The sequence below is a fragment of the Trichomonascus vanleenenianus genome (assembly GCF_965637985.1).
Source record: "Trichomonascus vanleenenianus strain CLIB 3782 genome assembly, contig: TRVA0_038S, whole genome shotgun sequence".
Lineage (NCBI taxonomy): Eukaryota > Fungi > Ascomycota > Dipodascomycetes > Dipodascales > Trichomonascaceae > Blastobotrys > Blastobotrys vanleenenianus.
In genome coordinates, this window is record NW_027481849.1 from 128202 (window position 1) to 143846 (window position 15645).

At 44.1% G+C, this 15645-nt stretch overlaps 3 protein-coding genes and 2 non-coding genes across 5 annotated transcripts; 2 read left to right on the top strand and 3 right to left on the bottom strand.

Moving 5' to 3' along the window:
• Positions 1–714: 714 nt before the first annotated feature.
• Positions 715–2286, top strand: HXT13 (sugar porter family MFS transporter; the record flags this gene model as incomplete). The annotated part of the gene is made up of 1 exon (XM_076686493.1): positions 715–2286. One exon carries the CDS (start codon positions 715–717, stop codon positions 2284–2286), a length of 1572 nt encoding a protein of 523 aa, XP_076539322.1.
• A 1592-nt stretch (positions 2287–3878) lies between these two features.
• On the bottom strand, positions 3879–3973 carry tRNA-Lys(CTT). The gene is made up of 2 exons: positions 3936–3973; positions 3879–3915 (listed from the first exon to the last, which is right to left on the bottom strand). It is a non-coding gene; the product is annotated as a tRNA-Lys (tRNA).
• Positions 3974–3977: 4 nt separating this feature from the next.
• tRNA-Pro(TGG) lies at positions 3978–4078 on the bottom strand. Its single transcript has 2 exons — positions 4042–4078; positions 3978–4014 (listed from the first exon to the last, which is right to left on the bottom strand). It is a non-coding gene; the product is annotated as a tRNA-Pro (tRNA).
• Positions 4079–5931: 1853 nt separating this feature from the next.
• KHA1 (Kha1p) lies at positions 5932–8766 on the bottom strand (the record flags this gene model as incomplete). The annotated part of the gene is made up of 1 exon (XM_076686494.1): positions 5932–8766. One exon carries the CDS (start codon positions 8764–8766, stop codon positions 5932–5934), a length of 2835 nt encoding a protein of 944 aa, XP_076539323.1.
• Positions 8767–13171: 4405 nt separating this feature from the next.
• Positions 13172–14137, top strand: TRVA0_038S01310 (uncharacterized protein; the record flags this gene model as incomplete). The annotated part of the gene is made up of 1 exon (XM_076686495.1): positions 13172–14137. One exon carries the CDS (start codon positions 13172–13174, stop codon positions 14135–14137), a length of 966 nt encoding a protein of 321 aa, XP_076539324.1.
• Between the last annotated feature and the right edge of the window lie 1508 nt (positions 14138–15645).

Sequence of the window (15645 nt, forward strand, 5' to 3'; positions counted from 1 at the left end):
TTTGCCCATCTTTGAAGTTTGTCTGTTATTCTTACTGCGTTTGGATATTTCTGCGCACCTATTCACATCCTAGACACTTGTCTTGTGAAGGCTAACACTTGTACTTTCAGGGGGTGGTTCTTTCTAAGCAACCGACATATTCTACCCAAACGGCTGAATACAGAGATGGATTTTTTATCTCTCAATGGTCTCAATCGACGGATAATGCCATTCAGTGCTCAAAAAAAGTAAGTATAATCGGTGATGGAAACTTTAGTAGTTATAATTTCGAAATACCGGTAACACAAACCTAAGCCCAAGCATCACTAGAAATCTTGCACAAAGGATTTAAAAAGGCAGCCAATCAAAGACGGTCCTTTGCTTTTACGCATACATACCTGAAATTCCAGAATTAAGAGCACATGAATTCACATTGCAAGCGTCATTGCGCCCACCGGTGTCAGTCGAGGTATAGATAGCTATAGGTCTGAAAAAGCAAATATAAGACAACCGGGAATATTTTGACTTATACTGTAGATCTAAAAAGCTTAGCTAGTCGATGCTAAGACGAATTACGTGCAACGACCCCTCATCAATAGCAGGAGTCCGATACGCTGGTCATCTGGGGTTGCAAACGCCTCGCCAGAGGTGTTTAGTCCGTGTGCTTTTAAATATAGGAGCCTCCCCTTCCGCAGTTAATTATATTTTTCGATCGAGGTGTGATTTGTCTAGAAAATGGGATTAAAGGATCTAAGAGGAAGCGCATTGACGATCTTAGTGGGAATTGTGGGTGCAACCTGCTTTGCCCTTCAAGGTTATGACCAAGCAGTCGTGAATGGACTGCTGACTCTGGACACATGGACGACTATATTTCCGTTGATTGATACTGGTGCTGGTGTACCTGCGGCAGAGGTTGCACATCATCAGACCATTCAGGGTCTGGTTGTAGCCATCTATGAGCTGGGATGTACGATCGGAGCATTGTCCTGCTATTATATTGGTAGGAAATTTGGGCGAAAAAAAACCACGTTAGGCGCTGGTGTAATTGCCTTGGTGGGTATTATTATCCAGTCAAGTCCATTTTCATTGGGCCAGCTCATCGCTGGCCGAATTATCACTGGTCTTGCAATTGGTGCTTTCACTGCCACTGTACCAATGTGGGTTTCTGAGTCCACAAAGGCAGAGACACGAGGACGCCTGGTTATGTTGCAAGGTTTTTTTGCCATTGGAGGTATTGTGATTGCCACCTGGTTGGAGTTTGGGTTCTACTATATTAATAGCTCGGTCAACTGGCGGTTCCCTGTCGCTTTCCAGTCCCTTTTCGCGATGGTTATTCTAAGTCTGGTGGGCTTTATACCAGAAAGTCCACGTTGGTTGATCAAAGCGGATAAAATTGCTGAGGCGCGGACTGCTCTGTCGGTCCTCAATGATATTCCGGAAAACTCTGAAGAAATCGACTTCGAAATCTCTGTCATTCAACAGGCTCTTGCTGAAGAGAATCATTCTGCTTCACGTTCAGCTTTTGCGCTTTCGGAGACAAGAAACTTGCACAGAACTATTCTTGCACTTCTTGTCAATATATGTGCCCAAATGTCTGGAATCAACATTATCACCTTTTACTCTGATACTATTTTCCAAAACGATCTCGGCTACAGTGGTACCATTTCACGAATCATTAGCGCGAGTCTTCAGGTGTGGCAATTTATTGCTGCTGGTTTGGGCGTTATCCTTATTGATAGGCTTGGTCGACGGCCCTTGCTTCTAATGGGCTCAGCTGGCATGTTTATTGCCACTGCATGCTTAGCGGGTCTGGCTTCTGACTTGGCCAATAAGTCCGCCGCCAGTGCATCGATTTTTTTCTACTTCATGGCTCTTTTCTTCTTCCCGACCGGTCTCTTCTTGGTTCCTTTCATGTACGCTGCAGAAATCGCTCCTTTGCAGACCCGTGCTCAGGTAACGGCCATGTCTGCTGCTTCAAACTGGATCTTCAACTTCCTGATCGCAATGGTGACCCCTGTGGCGTTCGGTAACATTGGCTACAAGTACTACATTGTTTACGCATGCATCAACTTCTCTTCGTTCTGGATGTTCTATTTCTTTTACCCTGAAACCAAGCGTCGTACCTTGGAAGAAATCGACGCGATATTCATCCAATCAAAGAACATCTTTGATCCGGTTCGAGTGGCCCGTACTCTTCCATATGAAATTGACCTCGAGGCTGAAGAGATCCGGAAACAGGTCGAAAAGGCCCAGGTCGAGTATGTCGAAATTGTCCCCGCCCCAGCCCCAGTCCCCGCCCCCGCATGATCCCTATACATAGTTGCGTTTGTCTAAAAAATTTGCTTAACTTTCTATTCCGCAATTGAGTTACACTTGGTAAGTCTTGCGCATTCGAACGATTCAGCAGGCACGCTAAAACTCCCGCGTATATGCGACCGGTTGAACTGATTTCTTTTCCCGGTTCTCGTCCGCCTTCTCTCTTGTGGCCCTTCTCGCTTTCAATTGCGCGCATGAAGGGCATACGTAGGCCCCAAGCTTTTACGGCCCCCTTATGCATGAAGTCTTTGGAGTACCATGAGGGAGACACTTATAATAAACGTCGCCAGAGGGCGTTTTGGAATATGCATTAATCTACGTTATACAGTAAAGCCGCCAGGTGTTGTATAGGTATAACTTCTCATGAAGCTTATGCATGATCCTTTTGGAGTTACATGGTGGGACTCTTTTAAGCGTCACCCCGACACGGCCCCGCTACCCTTGCCTGCGTTAGGATGCATAACGTTTTCGTGTGAAGCAAGAAATTCCGACGCGGGGAGCGGGGAAAAAAGTTCAGACAGCTATAGACCGGTAGTACACACACACTTCTCGGAGCCGAAAAGGTAATTGGTTTTTTTTTTCGTCCATTTCTGATGGATCGATTTTTCGAAACACCTTACCTCCTTACCTCCTACGCAATTCCATTTTGCTGTGTTTCGTTTTCGCGAAGCGAAAACCACCGTAGGTGTAGTACCAACCACATAGGCACTACCACAGCCGACCTCCCAATAGGTATGCGCCCCATGCAGTTTTTACAGCGCACATCTTTTAAACTTTTATTCCACCATTTCTGAGCATTTAAGGGTTGGAAAGTGATTAGCCATTACTTCAGTCTAGATTGCAGCTATATGGGAGTTACAAAAGCATCTAAATCCGGTTTCTTGACGACTTACGGTATCTTTTAATCCCAAAACTTGGGACTGCTGTAAGAATCTACGTTTGTGAACTGCAGGGGGTGTCTGCTTATTGGGATAAAGTCTGGCTATGGAGCAGGTATGTATATGCACGAAAATTAATGGACGCACATTAAAAAAATTACCGGAAAATCAGGTGAGGGGTACTGTGCTATTCGGGAGAACCTTTGATGCAGGCACAATTCTCGCGCGGGAGCGCTGTGCGCAGCGAATTAATTCTTATGAGTGCGCGCGTGGTTTGAAGGCCGGTGCAGCTATAATTAGAGTACTGTAGAACTATATAATTTTATAATTTTATAATTAACGTGTTATAAAAATTTAGGCTTAAATTTAAATTGTTTTTTTTTTGAATATTTTCAATTGGCAGCCTAGGCTGCTGGGAGTTTTCCGGGCCCACACAAAAATTTACCGGTACATGTGTACACTATTTAAATTTTCCAACCGTGCACATGTAGTTATAATTAACTTTTTCTAAACGCGTGCGCGATCGATATATAGATCGCGCGCGCGCGATATCGATCGAATTCCGGGCCAGCCATTGCAAAACCCGGCTACGCGGTGGATCCGGACCTAAGCTTGAGCTAGCTATATATATATATCTCGCGCGCGCGCGCGGCCGACCGGTCGCGGCCGGCCGGCCGGCCCCCGGTGCGCGGTGAAAAAAATTGAAGCCCAACGGGGGGCTCGAACCCCCAACCTTGTGATGACTTTCATCCCCGAAGGGTCTTAAGAGTCACACGCTCTACCGATTGAGCTAGCCAGGCAAACGGGCCGAGCAGGGAATTGAACCCTGGACCACTCGCAAACTTCAGATCGATCAGTAATGATCGTCGCCCAAAGCGAGTATCATACGACTAGACCACACGGCCGCTTAAGTTGTTGGCTTTCCGGAGCTTCTGCAATATATAAGGCAGAATCTAAGATTACGTAATATCTCAGCAAAACTGACTAATCCTGTATGATGTAATCAAATTATATGCATCCCTTATTCGTTTGAAATGAGCTGCATTTTCTAGGTTTTAATAGTCCAAATGTAATGCTACTATCCAGAGGTATTTACTAGCTCATGTGAATAGTTAATTCCCCATGTTTAAGTAAATCATAGTGAGTAGTCAAATTTTTGTCACTATTTATTACACTCTACGGCGACATGAATCAAGGATGCCTAATAAAAGATGATCTGTTGGCTTCTTCAATCTTGCTTCGATTGAGCAACACAGATCTTCAGTGATTACTCGTTAGTACCCAGTTTCTCCAATGTCTGATCTCTCACCTACCTGTCCCTTATTATTAATTCTAATGCAAAGAGATGTCGATGAAGGGGGAGAAAACTTTACACTTGTATACTCACTACTTTCATGACACCTATCAACTAAATGTTTTCGATTTTCATTGATTTGTTGTATAATATATATTGATATGTCTGCTTAGCGGACAAATATGTTGATGTACTATGATAAGGGACGGAGGACATCAGGTGAAAGGTGGAATAACGGACTATTTTGATTGTGCGAGAAATACAAAAAAAAAAATTTAAAAATAAATAATAAATAAAAAGAAGAGAAAAATAAGGGACGGAGGACATCAGGTGAAAGATGGAATAATGGACTATTTTGATTATGTGAGAAATAAAAAAAAAAGTTTGCTATGCTAACGAGTACTCATATTCAAGCAGTCACGACGAGTCAAGAGGATTTTGGAAACGAAAAGTCTAAACGAAGATTGTTGAGGTATAGCGGTTCGGCGAGTGACCGATGCAGACAGGCTCGGTGAGTGACCGAAGTGAAACGGTTCGAAGAATAAGCCGAGGTGCGGAATCGGAACATCGGCGATGAAGCGAAGGAGAACCGCACCGGTAGCATGAAAGATAAATTGAAGGAATTTCCCATGGTTGGAGAAGTAAGCAAATAGACAGTAATGCAGGAACTCACCGGGAACCAAGTCTCTGACACACAACCAGTAGCTGCGACAGAAAGAATGGATAAGGATCCAATAGTCTAACAAAGATGAGGAGCTTACATGATCATTTGCAAATTAGGAACGGCCAGCCTCAAGGTTACTTTAGTGATATCATGCGATGCTGATAGTATCAGCAATACTTGGGGACACAGTCGCAACGGGCTCGAAATACAGACGATTCATTCAGGAAAATTGGCCCCGTCAACCGAAGGTTTTTGAATTTCAAGTGGATAACTATAACAACAATGGGACCGATCCTTAGCGCCGAGGCGCTAATGGCATGAGGGAAAACTCTTTCTTTTTGAGCAAGAACATGTGGAACATCATCGATGACACCTCTCGCGCAAAATACCGGGGAAAAGACCCGTGCCAGCCTTTTAACGCCGAAACACTTGGTAGCATCCATAAATTTCGTGATAATTGGGCTAAACGCAATTACACGGTCTTCGACTATGGGGAAAAGCTTGATTTCATGCACTTTACTCAAACGCAGAAGGCACCGAAAGGGGCCCTCCGTCTACCAGACGGAAGCGAACGCCAGGCCTCCCAAGAGGTCAAACTAATGGGCAGCTGGCTGGATCGAAAGCTCAAGTTCGGACCGCACATAGAACCCCGGCGCCAAGGAAATCGGCCCCATCGCCAGCCCGTAATTTACGAGCCACATTATGCTCTTATCAAGGTATTACCATGGGAAGTTTGTAATGGTTTTAGTACTACCGTACGATTATGACATAAGAAACCTTGTTAAAGCATACAAAAAATATTATCTCGTTAGTACTACGTCGCCCCGTAACTCCTGAGCTGACTCTAGAGCTTGGCAAACAAGAATAGACGCGTGGGTTTGGCAGTTTCCGACTATCGAAGTGGCAACTCCGCCAAAAATATCAGCAGCAGCAGCAGCAGCAGCAGCAGCAGCAGCAGTGATAGATTGATCGACCTTGCTAGCGTGAGCAGGTCCGAACTTGCTCGTTCTACCCACTATAATAAGGTCATTGGAAGTTGGCCCGCCTTTGAATTGAGCTTCAGCCTGCTGTTCAACGTGAACCACTATATCAAGAGCTTCACTATGAATCAACTGGATGCGCGATTTCACCAAGTCCGACAAGCCTTCTAGCACATGGTAGACATAGTCCAATGGCCTAGACGTGAATACAGTCTCATCATCCCTTGTATCTTTTCCTTGTCGTGAAATAACGTCTAAAGTGACATGCACGCCAGGGTTTTCTGCTAGTTGAAGCGCCAAGCCGACACACAATTTGTCATCAGGACCTTCAAAGTAGGGAACATAAATACGTCTCTGCTTGGACCATGCGCTTTCAGGATAGCTCGACCCTGTTTCGACAGGTGTACTAAATCCTCTGTCGACAAAAAGCCCAACATTGCATGTAGCATCTCTGAATACTTCTTTAAACATCGCGAAATCGAGATTGGAGCTCTCCCTGCGCTCATTTTCCCATTCGTCAATAGGATCATGCCAAGAAAGAAACAGGAAATCCTTAGGTGATGTAGAGGCACCGACAATAAGGGACGATCTGTCATGTAACGGAGTGATAGCCACCTTGCCTGTAAACGTAATTCGGTGCATAGCAGTAAACGTATTCACGACTGCGAGGATCGGGTCATGTTCTCCGAGGTCATTTTCAGATGTAGCTTGAATGAGATCAGCAGTTCTCTGCGTCAGTTCAATGAGCCTGATGCCAAAAACGTGCAACAAAGAGGGGGTACTTTCATATAGGGGCTCAGAGGTGGGCGTTTCATCTCCGCTAGAATTCTGGTCCACAACATCAGTGCTTTCATTGGCTGGTCGATCATGACATACTCCACTAGGCGAAAGCAATTGAATAAAGGTCATGACAACGGAAATGGCTTCGACGCTATCCAATGACACAATAAAGCGGGATGTCCGGAAGGGAAGCTTTGCAACTTCGCCGGTCTCAGCTGAAGGACTCTCGGCATTTTCGGAGCTCTTTGGAGTTCCATCCCAGTTAATTTCGCCCTTTCTCCATCTAGCGACCTTTAACCGATACCATTCAGGATAGAGAAGTACTGTCAGAGGAGTAGTAAGGAAGGTGGTGACGAGTGTCATGACGATGAACATCGTGAAAACCTCTTCCGTAAGAATGTGAGACGAAAGCCCCACAGTGAGGACGACAATCTCCACGATACCTTTGCAGGACATGAGGATACCAGCAGTACTAGATTCACGCCACAGCAGGCCATTGAACCTAGCGCCCAATGTTCCACCAACAAATTTGCCTATAAAGGCAATGGCAATTAGAGCAATAACATATCCCCAAGCCGTACCATCATTGAGTAGGCCAATATTGCAGCTGAGACCGGCTAAGGCGAAATACTGTGGGAGTATTACGCAGGTGACAAAATCTTCAATCTTCTCAGTGAGCCTAACCACGAAATCATTGTCCCGAGGGACGATAATTCCCATAAGGAAAGCACCAAAGATAGGGTGGACTCCAATGATATCGGTGTAAAACGCTGAAACCATTACTAGTAATATAAGGATAGACACATCGATTTGAGAGGGACCCTTTTCAATGCCACCAAACCGCAAAAGATACCGGCGGAGAATGGGTTTGACCACAAAATAGAGTAGCAGAAACCACGCCACGCATAACAAAATAACGTATAGGGTATTAATTCCACGGGAATTGTTGGCCAGGGTTACACTCAACGCTAGAAGGATCCATCCGGCGAGGTCGTTCCCTATTCCGGCAGAAAGCACAATTACACCGACTCGGTCTCTCAGCAATCTCAGTTCAGTAAGAATTCGTGCCAGGACTGGCAGAGCTGTGATGGCTAGAGCTACGGCGACAAACAACCCATATACTGCGTAGGATACATCTCTGTTGTCCCCGTGGCCATAGGTGTCGTAAATGCCCAATGCTACAGCCCAGCCAAGCGCGAATGGGAATATCATTCCTAAGAACCCCACAGACACCGCAACCCTGAGATTCTTGCGCACATATGCTAGATCCACTTCCATACCGACCATGAACAGAAACATAATCAGCCCAAGGTTCGCTACAGTTGTGATATTAGACATAGACTGCGTAGGAAAGATGCTGTTAGTGAAGTTGGGCACATGGCCCATCACAGACGGCCCAAGAATGATACCAGTAACAACTTCACTGATTACACGAGGCTGTCGCAAGTAACTGAGAGGCCAGTGGATCAGCCGCGCTAGTACAATAATAATGAACGATTGCACTAAAAATAGTGTAAGGGGATCCGATGGCGAATACTGGATGGGATTCCTACCCCCCAGTACTCCCGTCTGCTGGAGAGTATTAGTTGAATTTGCCATCAAAGAAAGTGTAAATGATAGATGAACGTTGATGCTTTTCCGGAAATACCACCTTATATTCAAACGAAGTGGATGAACATCCTTTAGGCCCCTGCATACAAACCGTTGTGTGACTGCCCCGCGCCATGCTGCATGATAAGCGAGGGTCCCTCCGCCGCAGGCCCACTTCCGTGGGGCAGCGCGCGCTTCTGGCCTATCACCCCACCCACGTGTATCCGAGAAGACCAGAGATAAATATATGCACTTTAAATATTCAATCCGGGGTTGACACACCATTTTTTTGACTAGTTATTCAGCAGTCTGGTGATGTGGTCCCACAGAATTAACTGTCAATGGCAGAAGTTGAATGATCATTGTGGGCTAGTGACTCTTTGGAAATCTACTCTAGACAAAGAGACTAAGCACGTAGAGCGAAACGGTAATACGGGCAGCAAGGGCCTTAGGTTCGTATCGCCTACAAAACTAAGCATCACCACAGAAATGTAGCGGCATAGAGTGACTAGACCTTAGCTAGAATTTGGGGTAAGTTGTGTCCACTTGCACAGCCCCAGGTACTATCATGCTTTCATGTGGAGTTATTTTCTCTGGTACCTCTGCGGTATGTCTAAATACCGGATTTCCTTGGCATACTGCATCCCCGACAGTTGACTAGTATGCTCATCTGAGGTCCAGGTAGTAGTACTGTGTCTCTACGCATTATGAATGAAGCATTGTTTTAACTAGTAGATCTTTATCGCGGCTCGTTGAGCTACTTATTTTTCTTTCTCTGATAGCTTTAATGCCAGTACCGGTACTACTGTTATATGCATCGTTTCTCTTGAGGTGCAGCGGTTTTAAGAACAGGTCCTTAGGGTTAGGACTGCAAGGACAACCGAGATACGTATGAGAGGATACCAGGTTGTGGGGCAGTTGCTTGAGCAGTGAACATGTATTGAAGGTGTGTCCCATGGTTAGGAATAGTTGGCTACTGGAATGTATGGTAATTGAAGCAGAAAGCCATGCCACCCAAATCAGCTACCCCAAGTGATAGAATGGAAAAAATCTGTTCTCTCAACAGTTTCAATGAGCCAATGACTTACCACTCAGTAAATAGCGCGTTATTACCCGGTAATTGCCTCTAAGTTATTTAGTTTAGTACAATATATAGTTCATCCGAGCAGTTTATGCTCGTAAGTTGTTCTACTGTCTATTCAGCGGATGAAATTTGGCTACCCGGCTATCACTAAAGTCATTTTCTTTGACTCGAGGAAAGGCATTCTTGTTTTATGAGTGCCTGTTACTCTCCTCCTGGCATGCGGTAACTGGTCCGTAGCCAACACGCAGTAGAAATATGCATTGGCAATGGTCTTTTATTTTTCTTGACTATAAGTTAACAACAATGAGCAACTTAGTATTAGACGACGTGCATGAGGACAACTGGGTTCGTCGGTTCCACGTGAATTGGGCTCAAATCTTTGCAAGTGTGGCAATTTGGAAACACTCTATCACGTCGTTGCACGATCCCTTCTCTGCAAGACTCAATGGGCTCTCATCCAGAATGCAAGTGATATATCTGATCAGCCGATGCTTCTCGGCACGAAAGAAATACATGAAAGATTCGGATACTTTTTATATCTTTCAACAATTCACCCACTGTAACTAATGTGTACAATGCTCGCACATTCCCACTGCTCATACTGATTAGGTGATGAGAAAGCATCACTACTCTACTGTCAGGTGCTGCTTTTCATGCGGAATGGATGTCGGTATCGTAGCTACCCGCTATCTCTGGTTTTTGAGTATTTGTAAGCGATTTACTACCTTTTGAAAGCAAGCTACCGCTTCAATCCTCTATGATTATTATGCCGGAAGATCTTTTCCGGTGTGCCAGGGTTACAAACATCATCTCTTAACGGCCGACATTATGAATCCTTGACATTTATGTTGAACTGCATGCCCAGAACCCGAGAGGCATGCATGTTTACTTTGATGCTACATGTACTAACTTTTTGGAGCTTTCGTATTTCCGCAGAGTATACTGTTTGTACTTTTTCACTAAAGGTGATACAGATCTACAAAGCTCTTTATAAGGTTTAATATGGGCCTGGATTATTTCGGGTTGGCTATAGGAACCGGTACTTTTTTGGATCAGTCAATCAAACTTTTTGCGGTATTATAATCATAAATTCTCTATATGTAATAACATGCGTTATCCTGTTAAGATGAAAATAATGATGACCTCATGTTTACATCGGCAGCATCGCCGATCAAACCCGGCAACGCACCAGCGATCTACATACACGCTAAACGACGGGTCAGCCGAGCAAATGCCCCCCTTTCCAGCCACACTGACAGAATCGGGCCGTGCGCTTTGCTTTTTCGATGGTGCAGAAAAAAAATACTTAAGTGTACACAGTTGCGCGCGATCCGCTGGACCAACAATAGGGCCCTGTTAGTTGTGTCCTCGAGAAGGTTCACAAATATCCTGTTTTCCAAGTTCAGAGAACAACGACTACCGAGTAATGCGGAAACAAATACTGCTATGCGTAGCGATAGCGCTATTGCTCTTTGCGTCTAATATCTCGTCAAACCACTACAATAAATTGCGCTGCATCAAGATTATTATAATCGTTGTTGTTGATGAATTTGGAACTCGTCGAATGATGTGGTTAGCATGGTGCGCTTCACTTATCGATGATATTTTGGATTTAACTGACTCGTGCACTAATTACGAAGGAAAGCCCATGTGGAGTAAAAAGTGTCAGCAGTCAATTATTGGTACTGTGCTTGAAATCGGCTTCACTATATCGCTGCTCTACGGTCCTCTAGCAAACTGAACACGCCTTTCAACTACATCATATTGTTCACAGCTCTTTTGGTTGCCTGAGTATTAATTATGACGAGTTATTGATCGGGTTTACCCGCACGGCGTGAACGAATGACCGCGTTGTACTGAGCCCCGGTGCCCGGTAAAAATATCCCTTGGCTTAATCGACCACATTAATAAAACGGTATTTGCAAAATTGCATTACTGGCACTTCCCATACAAGGCCTGAAAATGTATTGCCGTGCCATTCTGCTAGCTCAGTTTAGGAAGTTTCAACCATTCATCAACCACCTGAGATCGCCTGTGCATCAGTAAGCCACCACCCTAACCAATCTTCGAAAAAGGCATGAACCGAACGAAATCGTTTAAGCCAGCTTAGTACTCAGCGATTGCCATGCAGACAAGCTCCCATTTCGGCGGCCCAATCTGTCGGCTCCGTAAAAACAGGCTAAATCGTTTTTCTGTGACATCACAGCGGATGCATCCTGCATAGTTGACTGGCTTCCCGACGGTTTTTCTCATCCGTGGTGACTGGTAGGCCACATGGTTGTTAGATCCCGCCCAGTCTTAGCCTACTGCCTCATCTAATGGCGGGGTCGCCATGGTGAAATGGTAAGTTTTAGGAGCCTGCATCACCAATTCCTGGGTCCCCATTCACTATCAGGTATATACAGAGTATTGTAGAGTCCGACCGGAATTGATTTACTCCGCACTATCTGTGAGATACCAAAAACACAATTCGTACGAGGGGAACTACCTTTGGCATGACACTGTCTGCCTGCGCCACATTTAAGTCCGCCGGAGCGATATTACATTACATATCAAGTGCTGGGAGAGCTTGGCATCTTGGCATGATTTCGGGACGCTGGTCCCTGAGTGGGAAGCCCATGCCTCCCCTCCTATATGTATTCCTTTTCCTTACCTGCACAGCTCTATACTGCAGCTGTGCCAGCAGAATACACTTATACAGTATTTTGTTTAGTGTTGGATACAATATGAATATTTAAGCTGAACAGTGCGCTTCAAAAGATTTTGCATTCTCATTACCCTTATTCTAAGTAACTATTATTTGATTTTCCTGAGGTGCTGAAGACATGCGGAACCCGTTTAATCTATGCGCAACAATTATTTCGATTTGGCTCTTTGCAGAAGTCATATCTGCAAACAACCATTACAATATATGAAAAAAAAGAAAGAAAAATACAACAAGGTCTGCTATGTTAACGAGTACTCATAGGTTATTTAAGCAGTCACGACGAGTCAAGCGGATTTTGGAAACAAAGTCTAAACGAAGATGAGGAGCTAACATGATCATTTACAATTTAGGAACGGCCAGTCTAAAGGTTACTTGAGTGATATCATGCGATGGTGATAGTGTCAGCGATACTTCCCGAGGGTATATTGTCAACGTTACGCACCATAATGCACCAGTTGTTGAACGAATGGATCCTTATCCATTCTTACCGCAGCAGCTACTGGTTGTGTGTCAGAGACTTGGTCCCCGGTGAGTTCCTGCATTACTGTCTATTTGCTTACTTCTCCAACCATGGGAATCTCCTCCTTTTATCTCTCACTCCATTGCCAGACCGGTACTCCTCGGTTCCTCTCTAACCGGTATTCCTCGGTTCCTCTCTAACCGGTATTTCTCGGTTCCTCTCCTAACCGGTACTCGGTTACTCTCCTAACCGGTATACCTCAACACCAGTCAAAAATGTCAGTTGACACCAGCTCATCTCAGAGTATTATGTGGGAAGTTGTAATGATTGTAACGTATTATTAACATACCGGTATGAGTATAATAGATTCTGATAATATAAAAAAAGGTGTAAAGTATTGATTCCAACTCTCGTCGATCGATCTGGAACTCGCCGAACGATGTGGTCAACATGGGGTGCTGCAGCCACGGAGAGTATTTTAGATCTGACTGATTCGTGCACTAGCGACGAAGGGAAGCCTATGTGGAGCAAAGAATGCCAACAATCTGTTATTTCTAATGCTTTTGAAATGGGCTTCGCAATTCTGGCATTTAAGGGAACCGCAGGGCAGCATGGCACCAAGCGCAGCACAATTATGGACAGCGATCTAAGCAATAGATTTCTGACACATGGTGAGTATATCATTTCATCCAATGCTACCATTACTATTGCAGAGATACAAAGCAATGTACACAACAACATCACAACTCTCACTCCATTGAGTAAGAATGAACTACAAAAACGCACAGCCGAAGACGTTCAAAGTGATCTGATACCATTTTTGCTGACGAGGACGGTCGGTAGTAGTAATGTGGCCATTGGAGGTATCGTGAATGGATCTTCGATCGAACTTCGGCACGTGGACCGTAGCCTAATGAGAAAAGAGACTTCAACGGCTATCTTAAGCAACAAGGGAGGAATTAAAGTCTTTTCAAATAGCTTTCCTGTGGCTAATTGGGATGACGTGAGCAATTGGTTAAATGTAAGGTATAACGGGAATATGGATGCGTACGATTACATTGAACAGGGGCCCGCTCAGCATAGCTTTAGCTTGGATATTATCGGACAGCACAATGACGGACAAATGATAGTGCGTTCTGAGACTGTTAATTTTGGCGAGAATTGGGAAACTGGCTGGGATTGTGTTTTGGAAATAACACAACAAATTGTGAAGGTCATGTGGGGTATTTTGACCAACAATGTATTTGGAAAAATGAATAAGCTCTTTTTCCGATTAAAGTTACTTGTGAACCACATTTGTAGTCTGCCCCATATTTTGGAATTTTTGCTTGGCAACTTTCGGGCATGTTATTTGGACCCAACAGCAGTGATTAATCAAAAAATTGCTAAGTGGTATCTCCCATAAGCAGCTTAAAATTATTTTTTTGCTCTCTTCACTTCGAAATCTTGAAGTACAATCTCCGCAAAAGACTGCAGAACGGTAATCCAGAACATCGCTACTCAAAGAGTTTGATACTAAGTATTAAACTTTCTTCAGGCTTTGTGAAAACTAGCTTGAACAACGACTGGAATCATTTGTCCTCTTGCGATCTTGTGCTAAGTAAATCGGTCCCATCAACGAAATGATTTTCGTTGAACGTCTGCGAAGCGGAGAAAAATGCTGATGTAATATAAAGAACTGGGCCTTCTTTAAAAGAGAGTCAACGGGCTCACAATACAGAATTTATTGATTAATTCACAAAATAAAAAAATATTTTCGTTCTTCAATACATGTTAATTGATAAATCTATGGAATGTAGTTGGCTGGGTGTAAAATAAACTCCCACGTAAGCGATAATAGAATAACCACCTATCGCGCATAAAACCCATGGACAATATTTTCAGCTTGAAACATGCTGAAAAAATCTATCCTGTCTACAGTGAATAAAAATCTATTAGTGTCCGAGCCATTCCTGTGTGGGATTTATATTTAAAAAGTTTTGTCATGTACATGTATATTACTGTTATTTTTTATATTAACAGAATCTTTTACACTCATAATAATACGTTAATATCGTTCCAGATTTCTCATACATGTCTGAGATGAAGTCATCAAATGTATCTCGTGACAGATGCAACTATGCCCTAATATTCCGGGCAAACGTGATCTCCCAGACATGTACGGAGCTCGAGAGAGGCGGGTAAAATAGCGTCGATCGAAGTTAATTAAAATTAAAAATTCTGATTCTAACAGTGATAAAATATGAAAGGGCTGAGGATGACTGGGGAGTGAAGGGAATTTTATAGCTGGTTATATCAAGGTAAATTATTACCTGAACTCCACTATTGTTAATTCGTAGAGAATTAAAAACTATCATACTTAGTCATTAATATAAAGTTGTATTAATGACAAAGCATTATTGATGACTAAGTATTGGCAATGTATAATATGAGTCAGCAATAATGCCATAGTTAATATTATAGAACGGTAGAATGTAGGATGGCAAGCGTGACCTCGCGGATGCCAATCCCTACAGGGAAGAGAACAATATGTGGCTGAAGATTCTCCTAGATGAAGATGGACTTAATTGAAAGACTAGCAAAAGTTCATTATTATTATTATATCTCTTATACAATGTGGGGTTGGTGGTGTACGGCCACCCATGGTGTGGGCGGGGTTGCAGTCTTACTCATTGCTGCGTCCGCCTTGGCCAGGAGTGGTAACCTCCTGAAGGGCACTGGGGAGCCATTCGGGCCTTGACTCCCTGCACCGGGTCGGATAGAGGTTCTATCCGGGTATCCGGCTGAGCCTCCAATAAGTTGGATGTGGCGATAGAACGAACGGGTAGAACGGGTAGAACGGGTAGAACGGGTAGAACGGGTAGAACGGGTAGAACGGGTAGAACGGGTAGAACGGGTAGAACGGGTAGAACG